General features: G+C 39.6%; 1 protein-coding gene across 2 annotated transcripts in view; it reads right to left on the bottom strand.

Annotated features, from left to right (window-relative positions):
* Positions 1-15,859, bottom strand: part of sfswap (splicing factor SWAP) — a 109,044-nt gene that overhangs the window by 66,502 nt on the left and 26,683 nt on the right. For both annotated transcript variants that reach the window (XM_029125079.2, XM_029125080.2), the window contains exons 8-10: positions 8,883-9,237; positions 8,568-8,735; positions 8,365-8,458 (exon numbers count right to left, since the gene is read on the bottom strand). In XM_029125079.2, the coding sequence (XP_028980912.1) occupies positions 8,365-8,458; positions 8,568-8,735; positions 8,883-9,237 (617 nt within the window). The remainder of the gene's footprint in view (positions 1-8,364; positions 8,459-8,567; positions 8,736-8,882; positions 9,238-15,859) is intronic.

Below are 15,859 nucleotides of genomic sequence, written 5' to 3'. Positions count from 1 at the left end.
CAAAACCATTCCAACACTGTATGCAAAGCTGGTACATACCCACACAAAACATTTGCTGCAATTGCACCAGTAGCTTCAAATACGTTACGGGTAAATATTTATGCGAGCAACATATATATATTTTTGCAACACAAAGTCAATGTCACCACACAGAACTAGATTTTTCAAACTGAATGTAATTTCAATGTACAATTTGTAATTCGGTAATCTGAGACAATTCCGGATAAAATACATTTGCAAGGAACTGCATAATTTCAGGCATTTTTTTATTCTTATTCAGACAGTGAAGTGGGGAACATTCTTTACAGTTCTTGATTAATGCAGTTATTGTTACTATTACATGCCTGCATTGTATAAGATCCTAAAACCTAAGAATTCTGCATCACAGGCTACAGCAACTGCACTAGTGTATGTGACCAATACGGTGGGATTTCCCTTTAACACGAATTATGCGGCAACTGGACTATGCTGTACATAAGGGTCATCAATAACGGCCAGAATACCAGTCCAGATACCACAGTGTGACCTGTCATACATATGGTAGAGACATCTCAAACTCTGGGGCAGCAGAGTGCAGTTGAGTGCTGAGTGACAATGCCGCGACTTTATTAGTGGTAAAATGCTCTCATGGGGCCCTTAGAGAGATGATGTCAGTAACGGAGAATGAGAGCAGATCCTCTTCAGCTGCAGCTTCCACTGTCCTTTGTCTGAACTTTCCAACTTCAGGCTCAAAGATAAGACATCAGAAGCCCAGGGTGAATCGCATAACACGCTTAGTATCGGAAATATCTGTCATAACGATGGTTGGTTGCAAAAACACCATCTGGTTTGGAATGAGAGGAGCACCACATAGGCACTTGAATTTAGTGTGGAAAAAAAACAATATCCATTATAGTAGTCACAGATAAAGTGTCTGCTTTAGAACGAGATGGCCTGACTCCTATCATGACACAGACATTTCGTGCTCAGGTGTGATTGCAGAGAGCACAGTGTGAACGTTGAGGATATGATATTGTTAGAAACAAATCATCAAAATGATTGTTACTACTGTTACATAAAATATGGCCAATGAAGACAGACAAAGACCCAAACTACCTGGATGAGATGTGACCATGATGGGCTATTCAAATCTAAATCGAACAGGGGCGACTATCTGAGCGGTGCATTTCACGCTCTTAAGACATCCCAGACAGTTCTGCAGCACAGGAGTGTTTACAGTGGTATAATAAGCAGAACTAGAGTACATAACCGAGCCAATGTGACCAGGCATATATAAAGGGGCAGCAGGACAACCACCACCAAAAAGAATCATGTAATCTCTGTTGACATTGCTCCCGACTCAGCAGCAGAGCCAGGGACAGGTGGAGCGGTCAGCCAGGGGAGCAGAACACCCCTGAGCCCAGAGTCTCAGCTCCCCTGACAGAGAAATCATAACTGGAGTCCCCAAATAACAACAAGACAGCGCTGACAGAGGCCAGATTACCCCGCGGAAGCTCAGACACCGGGAGTATTTCTCCCAACTTTACTTTGCAACATTGTCTCTGTTCTGCTCTGTTCCGCTCTGTTCTTCTACATTCCACCCAATCTTTAGCGTTAGGGAGAATACAATGTTTCCGACACTATTACAATCTCTTTCCCATGTCGGAACTTTGGCAGTGCTACAGTTGCAGGTAGAAGTATCATTACCATAGGGCTGTGTAGGCAGCTGTGACAGGACAGGGAATAGGAGATACACAGGGATGGAGGGAAGAGAGGCTGGGGAAAGTCAAGCTGGCCGTCTGACAAGGAGCTGATAAGAGAAAAGTATTCTTCCCAATGAGAAGGAGGGACACCTGAAAGCAGAAGCCTTCAAAATGCCACCAGCTTTAGGCAGAGTAAGGGACGGTTTGGGGTTAGCAATGAGATTACAGCCGCCAATGGAAAGGGTTTCAATTTCAAAGGATCCCATCCTCTCCTGGTGCCTGCACCTCTAAGACGAAATACAGCTCAAGCAGAAATCACCTTTAAAAGACTAGGCCTACACTGAATAGGTTGATATTCACTTTTTGTTTAAACCCAAGCATTAGTGAGATTAAGTGGCACCCACATGCATAATCTAATAAATTCTGGCCTCTATGCTGCAGCGGTACTAAAAGGCAATGACTTTGAGTACTGTGCCACATGCACAGTACTCAAAGTCAATATTAAATCAATCCTGGGATGAGAACAGGCCAGGATTAGAACTCCATTATTCAGGTGGCAAAGAAAACTCACATGTTTAATTGGAGAAAAATCTATTTCTTTCTGAATTACTTGAAATCCAAGTTCGTAGCTACAGATAGACATTTCTGATACGTGCAGGATCAGCTAGTTTGAACAGGCTCTGCCATCAGAGATGCTGCTACATGACAGTTAGAATAAACATATGTTTTGTTGTTACAGTAATCTATTGCAAAAAACAGAGCCAGGCTTGTAATATTATATCATTGTCTTAGGACAGAGAAGAGGCTCACATCGAGTTATTTAGTATGCAACATATCAAACAAGCATGACAGACAGGCAGTCAATAAAGATTTAACAGAAAGACAGTCAATAACAATTTAACAAAGAGGCTGTCAATAGTAACTTAATCTGCAATCACAGGCTACTGGAAGAAATAGTTTCTCCCCCCACAAACTCAGGATACATGGCAACGAAAAATTGCAACATTTATCACACAAAACACTAGTGGTTTGCCGAATACAATCTAGAGACTGCATTTTGAAATATCACGACAGCCTTAATAACAGCCTTGTGCAATGTTCATCCAAATCATGTCATGTAAAAACAGCAGGTTTTTATTTGAGGTGTTTAGAAATATGCGCACGGCCAGAAAAGCTTTCTGCTGTCGGTATATTCTACTTCAGAGAGTTCACCAAATTAGTTAACTCTATGTAGTAGCTTAATGCTTCTCAAATTAGATCAAATCAACATAATACCTGCCACTTTTCAGTGCTAGCAAACCAGAGGAAATCTAACTCTTTGATATGGCGATTTTGTTGTAGGGAGAATCAGTCTGCATCAGTGCTAAATTCTATTGACTGTAGCCCAAAAACCATCTTTTCTGCAAGTGAATGTGCTTTTCAGATCAGAGCTATGGTCAGAGCTCAGCTGGCCATTCAGGATAATGGTTCTAATTCTTTGTTAGTTAGCGAGTTCAGGCCAGCAATTTGGGAGTAACTTCTTCCAATAAGAGCAAAAGAAATGTGTAGCCTACATAAAACTGTCTTTCAAAAGACAGTTTGTTTTCAGACTGGACTGAATACGAAAAGATAATTGGCAATTACTTATTTGGTGTGCTGTTACAGACCAGATAGAACAATTAAAAAAAGTAAGTCTCATGAAAAATAGTTTCATGCAATGTAGGCCTGCAGTGAACACCAAATATAGCATAGATCATCATTGCCACTGTAGCATAAATCATCACTGCCTACAAAAAAAAAAATACTTAGTGGGTATAGCCTCAGTGTTCCCTGTAAACACTCAGTGACAGAAGCACAGAATACTCACACCACCACGTTTACACCACAAGACCAGACAAATAGCCCAGTCGCAAATAATTTTAATGGAAAGGGGGCTACATTATATTAAATTGACTGACGATACAGAGAAGGGCCAGGTAAAATGACAGAAAGGAATGTGTCTAAAATCACATGAGAAGAACGTGATGTTGATCCTTAACTTTGTGAAAGAGGCCATGGACACTAACTCTATATCCATAGCAACAGCCTTTTTTATATAATTTCTTTACTGTAATGTTATCAGCTCAGGCATTGTTACTGCCAGGGGTACAAACAAACAATGAAGCACTTGGCAAGCAAATGGATATTTAAATTGTCTCTTGGTCTATTACTGCTCACCCTTGATATCCTTTGTTTAGAATATCTTTAAGTACTTAGGTCTCCCTCCCACCTGAGCCCATTAGAAATAACCAGCAAACTGCATTTCCACTAATAGCCAACCAACGGTATTCTCTTTATAATAGCTTTCAAATGTCAACCATGCAAATAAATGCTTATTGAGGATGACCCTTGTGTCAACTGACTTTCAAGTAGCGTTTAACAATAAATACTTATCACGTTTAATGTGTTTTGTGAGTGCTACACTGGTATCAGAGAGAAGAACAGAGCGCGAGTAGGTTGGGTGACATCACAGGAGAAAGTTTACAAATATATAATCCCCCCACTCCAAACAAACCAAGGATGCACGGTTAACTGCTTTTCATGGCCCAGTGGATAATTCACAGGCTTAGGGTTGCTATAAGATAACCAAGGTTATATTTTTTAAATCAGATGGGCAAAGAGAGAGAGACAGAGGAATAAAGTGTGAATTTGTACCCGTTTGGTCATGAGACTCTGAATGAATAAAAAAAACAACGTCCTGTAGGCATATGCCTGTTGAGTTAATCTGAGGTGAGCCGCTGTAAAGGCAGGCCATTCTATCAAAACTAGAGCATATGTGCATGCTGTAAACAACCATCTTAATTCTGACATTTAAAGCTACAAAAGTAAAGCATATGATGTTATTTTCTTTTTTTCGGAAAGCAAGAATTTGAGGTAAATTTGGGCTATTAAACTTGAGAAATGAACTGAAAGTATTGCATTTATTAGAACATGAATGCATTTTACAAAGATGATAATCATGAACAAAATCATAATATAATTTGTATTTTCGTATACTTATTGACAGCTGCGTAGGAATGCCTCTGGCTCTGTGGCTTTGTAGCCACTAACTATTCTAATTACAGTGTGCTGTTAGATAGATAAGCTTTCAAATGGAATTTTTTTATTAAATGATAAAAACGGTCTACAAACATCTATGCATACCTTGCAATATGATATCATGATAATTTATACAAATACAGTGGTGACGTGCATAGCAAACTCTACAATATGGTGTCTGTAACCAAAGAGGAACATTACATTTGTTTTTTTACCAGACCTAAAAAAGAAAGCCCATCTCGTCATCGTCTTTTTAAATATTGTTGCTTGCACTTAGTGTTTTTTTTTTTTTTATGTTGTGTGCCATAAACTGAAACACATCAAAATCCCAATAAAAGCTAGCAGCAAAACTTGATACTACAAAAATATATTTGCTTATATTTAGCCAATATTAATACAAATTGTTCTACATATATTTACACAATTAAAACGGCAAGGTGGTGTAAGCCCACAAGAAACAGAGACCTTATCTGAGGTTGAATGAATAAATTAATTGTGTAAGAATGCAAGGATCACTTGCATTTCACTGCTAGGTTTTATGGGGATTATGACACAAATGTGAAAATGTGTAAAATCTTATTTTCTGTCTGGCCGAAGACAAGAGGGGTCTGGTTGTAATAGGTCCCACACTGTCACAAGCAATCCTATGCAGCTGTCTAGATGTGTTCTGACAATGTTACCAACAGAGGTACTGACCACACACTGTTTGTCAGCTAAATTTGCCTTAAGTTCCAACACTAGTATAAAGACATTCAGACTTTTTAACTACAGTGGGGAGAACTAAGTATTTGATACACTGCCGATTTTGCGGGTTTTCCTACTTACAAAACATGTAGAGGTCTGTCATTTTTATCATAGGTTCAACTGTGAGAGATGGAATCTAAAACAAAAATCCATAAATCTCAACGTATGATTTTTTATTAATTAATTTGCATTTTATAGCATGAAATAAGAATTTGATCACCTACCAACCAGTAAGAATACCGGCTCTCACAGACCTGTTACATTTTCTTTAAGAAGCCCTCCTGTTCTCCACTCATTACCTGTATTAACTGCACCTGTTTGAACTCTTTACCTGTATAAAATACATCTCTCCACACACTCAATCAAACAGATGCCAACCTCTCCACAATGGCCAAGACCAGAGAGCTGTGTTAGGACATCAGGGATAAAATTGTAGACCTGCACCAGGCTGGGATAGGCTACAGGACAATAGGCAAGCAGCTTGGTGAGAAGGCAACAACCGATGGCGCAATTATTGGAAAATGGAAGAAATTCAAGATGACGGTCAATCTCCCTTGGCCTGGGGCTCCATTCAAGATCTCACCTCGTGGAGCATCAATGATCATGAGGAAGGTGAGGGATCAGAGCTTTCCGGTCTAAAATCCACTCGTCAAGGTTGGAGGAAGAAGAAGGATGAGTACAACCCCAAGAACACCATCCCAACCGTGAAGCATGGAGGTGGAAACATCATTCTTTGGGGATGCTTTTCTGCAAAGGGGACAGGACGACTGCACCGTATTGAGGGGAGGATGGATGGGGCCATGTTTTGCGAGATCTTGGCCAACAACCTCCTTCCGTCAGTAAGAGCATTGAAGATGGGTTGTGGCTGGGTCTTCCAGCATGACAACAACCCGAAACACACAGCCAGGGCAACTAAGGAGTGGCTCCGTAAGAAGCATCTCAAGGTCCTGGAGTGGCCTAGCCAGCCTCCAGACCAGAACCCATTACAAAATCTTTGGAGGGAGCTGAAAGTCCGTATTGCCCAGCGACAGCCCCGAAACCTGAAGGATCTGTAGAAGGGCCAAAATCCCTGCTGCAGTGTGTGCAAACCTGGTCAAGAACTACTGGAAACGTATTATCTCTGTAATTGCAAACAAAGGTTTCTGTACCAACAACCATGCCACGCTCAAAATTGCTTAAATCAGCTTTCTTTCCCATTCTGACATTCAGTTTGGAGTTCAGGAGATTGTCTTGACCAGGACCTCACCCCTAAATGCATTGAAGCAACTGCCATGTGATTGGTTGATAAGATAATTGCGTTAATGAGAAATTGAACAGGTGTTCCTAATAATCCTTTAGGTGAGTGTATGCTTGCAAAAGTCAAAATGGCCATATTTATAAGTGAATGTGCAAAACATTTATCACATGGCACAACTATGTAGAATATAATGGCAGAATATAACATTTAAAAAAACAACCCAGAGAACTTGCCAGTGAAAGACTAAAGAACCATCCCCAGTGGGTATATCATCCATCCAAACAAAATGCTATCAAAAACACACTTTGCTCAGGGGGAGGGAAAAGACACTCGCACGCACAGAGCTGGGACAATAAACAAAACAGATACTGGCCTCTTCTTACCCAAGAAAATGTCCTTGTGGGGAATTTCCAGTAATAAGGCAACACAACATTCATGCAGATTTGTAATGTGCATTAACCTGCTGTCTACAATAACAGTGCCCTGTCACTTTTTGTCTCCCTTCACTCTCCCACCCATTTAAAAACATTGTTGACTCAAGCAACATTTCAGCTACTTTTCTGATAAACCATGATTAAATCAGACAGTAGGTCATCAAAACAAGCCTGAACTATCACACTAAAGCAAAGCATCTCTAACCCATAGCACTACAGCAAAGCATCCCTAAACCATCACACTACAGCAAATCATCCCTAAAACATCACACTACAGCAAAGATATCGAAACCATCACACTACAGAAAATCATCCCTAAACCATCACATTACAGCGAAGAATCCCTAAACCATCACACTAAAACAAAGCATCCCTAAACCAACACACAACAGCAAAGCATCCCTAAACCAACACACAACAGCAAAGCATCCCTAAACCATCACACTACAGCAAAGCATCCCTAAACCAACACACTACAGCAAAGCATCCCTAAACCATCACACTACAGCAAAGCATCCCTAAACCATCACACTACAGCAAAGCATCCCTAAACCATCACACTACAGCAAATAATCTTTAAACCATCACACTACAGCAAAGATATCTAAATAATCACACTACAGAAAATAATCCCTAAACCATCAAATTATAGCAAAGCATCTCTAAATCATCACACTAAAACAAAGCATCCCTAAACCAACACACAACAGCAAAGCATCCCTAAACAATCACACTACAGCAAAGCATCCCTAAACCAACACACTACAGCAAAGCATTCCTAAACCATCACACTACAGCAAAGCATCCCTAAACCATCACACTACAGCAAAGCATCCCCAAACCATCACACTACAGCAAAGCATCCCTAAACCATCACACTACAGCAAAGATATCTAAATAATCACAACACAGCAAAGCATCTTTAAATCACAACATTGATAATGGTTGTCATAATCCTTTGATCGATAAACAAAATGTCAGGAGATTTTAGGTCTACAAAAATAAGTGAATTGAATAGTGTTGTCCTTGAGAGCTTTTGACAGTAAAATTGTGGCATATGGGAAAAGTAAGTCAATTTCTTTAACATCTTACAGGAAAACGTCAGACTAAAGCCCTGTCACTTATCACAATTATTCTAATATGACTTTTAGTCCATATTCCCCAGGTCTAACACACACACACACACACACACACACAAGCAGAATAATACCTCTGGCAAGCTGATTCCCTCTTTCTGCATGAAGTAATGCTTCTTGAACTCATAATAGCTGTTGTACTGGTTCCAAGATTGCAGAAAATCAAACCTGTGATGGAGATAGACACATACAACCACTTAAACATATGGTAAAGTATGTTGTCCTCTTTATTCAGTACAGTGAAGAGCAGATGTGCTGGTTTCTATGCATGGCTTACCGTGGGTCGTTCTTGGCCCGGACACTGGTCTCAAACTTGACACCGTTCCTGGCCACATACTCAGCCAGCTTGTCAATAACTGGTTGAATGTCAGGGGGCGGGGGGATGATGGCAGCCGCTGCCCCAGTAACTGGAGCTGACACGGCAACTGGAGCCTTGGGTCGTGAACTGACAGATGACAGAAAGACGATGGGGGGGGGGGGAGCAAGAGAGAGAGAGTGAGAGCGAGATGGGGGAGGTGAAGCATTATGTGGGGGTTAAATAAGGAGTTTAAGGATTATGAAAAAATATCCACTCCCATAAATGTCCACATACCTGTTATCTGGTATGACAGCAGCAGGTATAACAGGAGCAGGAGGAGGGGTTGAGATGCGGACTGGGACCTGGCTGGGAACTGAAGTTGGTGATGAGATCATGGTAACTGTAGTTGGTGGTGGGTTGACGGGAAATGTAGTCGGAGGTGCTGTGTAGATGATCCGTGTAGTTGGCTCAGGTGGTGGTGTTGTCCCTGGAGGAGGAGGGGCTCCAGAGGAAGATGGTGGAGCCATCATGCTACCAGAGGGCAGGGAGCTGTAGTAGGCGTTGGCATCAATCCCTGGGGGAGGCGGGGCCAGGCAGTACGTCCCATCAGGAAGCATGCAGTACCCATAATACATCGCTGCCATGTTAGCTGTTTAGAGGTCAGAGAGGAAATTATCAAAATATCATGCTAATAATTTTCTCTATTTTTGCACACACCCCTGTACAAAAGCAGACCTACTCATTCAAGGGTATTTCTTTATTTAATTTTCCACATTGTGCAACAGTGAAGACAAAATAAGATATCTGGAATCATACAGTAGTAACCAAAAAAAGTGTTAAAAAGACTATATTTCATGAGAAATCATGAAATGAGATAAATTAAGTTTTAGTTAGTGTATTTTTTGGTAACTATACGATTCCAGGTGTTATTTCATAGTTTTGATGTCTTCACTACTTTTCTACAATTAAAACAGTTAAAATAAAGAAATAACATTGAATTTGTAGGAGTGTCCAAACATTTGACTGGTACTGTATTTAAATTCAGGTCTGGGCTTATCACTAACAGGATTCTGTTTCTCTCACAGAACCTCTCTCACAGAGAAGGCAGAGACAAGAAAATCAAAATAAACACTGATCGGTTTTAAGATTTTAAATGTTTGTCATTCGGCAAATGCTCTTTCCCAGATTGACTAACACTTGGTCAATACATTTTAAGAAGCTAAGCGGAACAACCACACCACACAGTAGATGTAAGTAAACTCCATTCAATGAATTAGTTATAGGCAGAAGTTAGCTGGGAAAAAGATATTACAAATAATCCTCATAATAAACATAGCAAGTGTTAACCATACAACATAGGGGGGTGTAGAGTTATTTTTGGTACTCTTTGAAAAGGTAGGGTTTCAGATATTTTCTGAAAATGGGCAGATACTCTGCTTTTCTACCCTCAAGGGGAAGCTGGTTCCAACTTATGGGACAGTGAAGGGTTTTGACTGGTCTGATCGGGACCTGCCTGTGGCAAAACAAAGAGCCTGGATAGGGATGTGGGGTTTGAGCATTGCCTGAAGGCAGGGAGGGGAAGTTACCCTTGCTGATTGATACAAATTAAAAATGTAAATAATCTATGTCTGGATCATCATCCACTTAATTAAATTTACTTTGTCAGCAGGGGATAGGAAAAACGATAATTTCCTCCAGTCTTTTGTTCTGTCCCAGCATTAATAATTAGGATAAACTTGTTGGAAATCATCATGCATTTAAAAGAGGATATGCAAAACAACACAATAAAATTCACAAAGCCTCTTATAGAATCACACATCCCATTTAAGACAAAAGCACGTCAGTAGGTCAAGGAAAGTAATTTACAACAGGAATAAGAATGAATAAGCGATGCACAGACCGTGGTGTCATGTTATGAACAGAACCACTGAAGGATCCACTCCTAAGCAAACAGTCTATGTTAATAGTGTGGTATTGTCATCATGCAATGGCACAAGGGTTCCTGTGAATGCTGGACTTATATCAATACTGTGGCATCTGCTTCAAATAGTGTGTCAAACTGTGATGACAATATCCCAGTTTCAGGTCTAATAATTCATTCTGCATCTACCATGTAATTGATTTCTAGTAAGAGCTAGAAAAGGTTGTTCTGACAACATTAACGTGTCACAGCAGTGGGCTAAATAACACAGTGTTTTTCTGTCCCCTGGGGTGACTATCCAGAAATGATCAGTCATTCGGTCTTCCCCTTCAGCGATTGCCCAATAACTTATCAACATGTAGCCAAAAAGCAGATTTCTTACAACAATCTGTCTATAGAAACACAAAACATACTGACCCACAGAGCATTTCTAAATAGTCACCACAGGACACAGAATATTGAGGTCTTTCAAAATGTTACTTCCTTGACAGCTCCGATTCAAAACAATATTAAAACTAAGTATTAAGTGGAGTAATTTAATGTTCTTCTGTTTTATATGACTAATCATCAACAACTACGGCAGGACTGGGGGAATGAGCTAATAAGTGTACTCAGTTCAGCATGTGGCTGTATGTCTCTGTGAAGGTGTGTGTGAGCCTGCTGATATGTTCTTGTGCATTATTAACTCAACATGGTCTTTGTGGCAGTGTTTCCCTCCTTGATAGAGCGAACAAGACAGAGAAAGACAAAAGGGGATGAATGAGTGAGCAAGAGACAGAGTGATGGAGAATATGAGGGCTGTCTTGTCAAAGGGGAATGTGGAAGATATTGAATCAGCAGTCAGCGCCCTTGTCGACTGTTACAAAGACCAATCCAATATGCACGAGGCTGGCATCGTGTAGTAGAGCCATCAGTCAGAAGCATTATATTTATTTGTTCCATCCCTCTTGATGCCGTGCCATAAAATAGGGTTCACAGACAGATGCTAATCTTTTCAATTGCTGCATCCAGGAAAAATATGAAAAAATAAACAATTGTTGAAAGGGACAGAGACAGGACACAGCAACACAGAGACTCAACGACAAAGAAAGAGAACCAAGAGGATCCATGCTGCTATTTTACATGCTAAAGGATTTGACTGAACTGTTATTTGACAGCAGGATTAAGCAGGGGAGCTAATGTTACGAAAGCAAATTTTGATAACATCCAACCTTAAGAACAGCATGGAGAGCCCAGAAGGCTCCTCGGCGTCCGACCACCTCAGCCCTAATGCCTTGTGTTTCAGAACAAGGATGTGTTCATTTCACCACACAAAACATTTTAGTTGAGAAAGGTTTAGTCAAACTAAAGACTGGGAGGGACCTATGAGATGAGATCTAACAAGATTTTTTTTTTTTACAACTAAAACACTCAATTCGGTGTAATAAATATACCACTGTGGATTCATTTAACAAAAATTCTGCTTAAACCATGAATGTTTTCAAATATTGAATGCTTGCACAGCCATGATGCAACCATGTGACCAGTGTAAGTTGGTGGAACAAGGGAACTGCTACTTCAATTTTGCCCAGACAATGAGTAAAACATACATTGTACTCCAAAGGTATTGCCTACAGACTTGGCCAGTCAAGAGCTTTCCACTTATTTGCTATGGCAGTGTGTTTGGTCCATGCTGCATAATGAAACATTATCCAACAAGTTTAGAGTACGGGTCTCCAGCAGCTTGATTGCGAGATACTGGTAGCTCAAAGCCTACTTCTGAGTGCAGTTTTCATGTTTCCAACACAAAATCCCAATAACAAATCTCAAGTATACGACACCAGACAGCCTCTATAAAACACACCATCAAGATTATGGATCCAAGAAAAATACTACAAATGCAATTTAAAAAATATCAGGAATCAATCCATCGTTATCACTTTCCCCCAAAAAACGTTCTCAAAAAGTAGACTTACCTGGCAGAATAATAACAAGAATATGTCATTTGAATCTACCATTTACTTTCTGTATGAAAAAGCAGCAACAGTAGCCTACAGATTCTTGAAAGAACGACACTTTTTATTTTGCCAGAAGCTCCAAAACGATATATTTATAGAACTACACGTTTATTGAATCTGATGTGATTGAATCATTGAAATGGACTTGAGAAGCTCAAAATCTGTTCTCCATGGATATTTGTATGGATATTTGGAATGATGAAAATTATAAACTCAGAAAAACTGTTGGTGTAAATGTTAAACAGAATGAGTTGTTTATTAACCCTTATTTAATGAGGAATGTTAAATAACTGAGGTTTTTGGTAGGTTGTGAACAGACGAGAAGTCTCTGTCTTCAGAATACATCCCCCTGCTTACTTCGGCAGTCATCAATGAAGACAAGTGAGCCATTTGCAGTTGTAGCCATCCATGCCCAAGCGACAATCCTATGCTTTACATATATCTTGCTATACTTTGGATCACATGCATTTCCTTTTTTCCTCCTCACTTTCTGGTTTCTGTAACTCTGGTACTAGTTAATTCAATCATGTGTCCTTGTTCCGGAATTTTGTTCCAGAAATTCAGTCATTGTATCATTTCAAAATAAATCATTTTGTTTTCCCAGTTGTTAAAATGTATCACCCTTCATGTTCATGGGTTTAGGTAGAGGAATTACCAGCTAAGCTTATTTATAGTATTTCATAGCTGGCTAACTAGTGGTTTAGTCCATGTATTATGAAGAAACAACGCAGTACTAGTATGTTCAAATGTTTGTGTTTATGTAAAAAGCTCAGTATTGCATGTCATTAATCTCCATTCAATGCATACTCTGTGTCTACACATTATTAGCTGATTTAACTCCGTTAATCATAAAACCAGCACCATCTATAGACTAGGTGACATCTCGGAACAGTTAAAATGTGTTAAATTGTGAAGGCGATAATATCATAATTTTTCTAATTCACTGTGTCCATTGTCAATTCATGTAACATAATAATGTGAAATTGAATGGGAGATCTCTCTCCCTGTTCCAAGATTTGGCACAAACTGCAATAATCTGAATTACGCGTATTTATAGACAGATGGGACTTATTTGCAGAAAGCACAGATTGGCTAAGCAGATCTTTTCCCAAAACAAATCTTATAGGAGTTTTGAGAATATTTAAACCTACTTAAGCAAGCCAAACAAAGATAACATATACTATTCCAGTCCTTACCCCCACAGGTTTTTGGCAAAATGCCCTTTTCAGCTGGATCAGTCTGGCATTTCATAGCCCATGGATGAGTCAATTGATTCCCGCTGTTTTAGGAGCAATCATCAGTAAAATAAACAATAAGCATATAATAAGCAATATCATAAGACTAGTACAACTATGCTAACATAACTCCCTTTATTTCTATGTGATACTGTTAACTAGGGACCTTTCAAAATCCAAGTTTCCATCGTGAACAAGCACAGAGGCTAAAACCAATAGGTATTTTTCAACTGTGATCTCCAACCGGTGTGCATATGACGCTTATAAGACTGTTGGAGGAATAATACCATTCCTACACATATTAACATTCTGAATTCCATCTTTCATTTAAAAAAAAAATAAAAAATAGGTTTTATGAAATATTGGCAAATGTGGCCTTGGGTGTGTCAGACATGAAGGTCTGTTCTTCCTCTCTAAACCATGAATTTCAGAAGATAAAGAGAAAAGTGTTGCTCGTTCTGCAGCCACTCAGCGGTAATCATTTTCATAGGCAGTCTCTTGAGTAGAGTCATGAGTACTAACACCTCTCTGCTGCATTGTTTGGGTTCAAGAAGCCGGTCTCTCCAGTCAATACTTATCAAGATAGTATATGTCTGGGGAAATGTTCACATCACAGAACTTAGGGTTCCAATCCAAAACAGACAGGGGATGGTAGAACAGAATAACAAAAAAAAAGTATTCTGTGCAGCTCTGTTAGGAGAAAAACTGCAAAATGTTTGCAAAACATAAGGTTGGACTGCGAACAAGGGAGCTCATCTGCTGGCTAATAAAACAGCCCACTTTATATATGCATAACAGTACATGGCCAGCAGGGTAACAGCTTGCTCTGCTGAGAAACAATTATTGGTTGTATCCAGCTTCCCTCTGCTACATTACAGTTCAAAAGTGTCCCTCTATAAATTAATCTAGGATGAGAAAGTATTTAAAGATGGGTGGTTGACACAGATTAATGGACATACTATTTAAGCAGAGGAGTGTTAGTGGGTCACTGTGAATGGATGTACAGATCTCATATCTGAATAGTCCTGCAAAAGAAAATCAAGGGGGGCCATAACAATCAGTTAGTATGTACATTATTTCCATGAATTCATAAAATTACACAGATTGGCACAAGGTTTGCCGAGCAATTACAAACACTGAACAAGCATATTACATCCTATGACATTCTTTGCAAATATATTTTTCCTCGCTCTACTTAATCCACAGAACATACATTTAAATAATTGTCACTAATTAGCTTGAGGGGGGTGGCGTTGCATCATTTGTGTGGGATGAGATTCCTGAAGCCATAGTTGGTAATTCTGTTGTTGAATGACCTCAACAAAGCAACGTGTAGTGTTCAAGGTACTGTTCAAGGTTTGAAACACACTTTAGAAGTCAGTCATTTCCAATTCAACAAATGCCTCTGCCTGTCATGTGTAATTTCTAATAAGCTTCCATGGACCTCTTTCTCTACGGATCATTTGGCAATAAGATGTAGAGGTTTGGACTGATGTAGGTTTAGAAAATAAATACTGCACACACATGCTACTATAACAGAAAAAAAGGTCTTCACTACAGAATGGTGGACAGATTCTGAAGTTTGGGTGAGATCTAACCATTAAGTTTCAACTAGGCATGTAAGAAATGGCTAATTTAGCTTAACCTTTAACAAAGAATGCTTATACACTTACATATTTTCTGTAACAAGAAACCAGGCAAGCCTAGTTCAGCCAGCCCGCAACAGAAAGTGTTGACATCTCAAGATTCGAACCCGGGTCGTCCACGTGAAAGGCTGTGTAGTTAACCACTACACCACGGAGCTGTGCATTTGATGACTGTCAGAATAGCCTCTTGTCTATACTGATACCCGGCATATGTATATCCTGAACAAATCCTCTTTTGCCACTGGCCGTTTTAATAGTTAATTGGCCATTCGTGAATGACATTGATACAGTTAAACTGACTAACATTTCTTACTAAGTTTATCTCCACCACAAATAGCATGTTTTACTTTTACAAGCTAGGACCCAGAATCTCTATTCCTGTGTTGATTAGAAATAGTAGGCATCGTGAGCATGCAACCTATAAAGTACACTTGTCTAATCTGTTAACTGTAACACGTCAACCTAGTCCAGG

The sequence above is a fragment of the Esox lucius genome, chromosome 14 (genome assembly GCF_011004845.1).
Source record: "Esox lucius isolate fEsoLuc1 chromosome 14, fEsoLuc1.pri, whole genome shotgun sequence".
NCBI classification, from domain to species: domain Eukaryota; kingdom Metazoa; phylum Chordata; class Actinopteri; order Esociformes; family Esocidae; genus Esox; species Esox lucius.
Note: the sequence above shows the minus strand (reverse complement) of the source record. Positions and strands in the feature narration are given on the sequence as shown.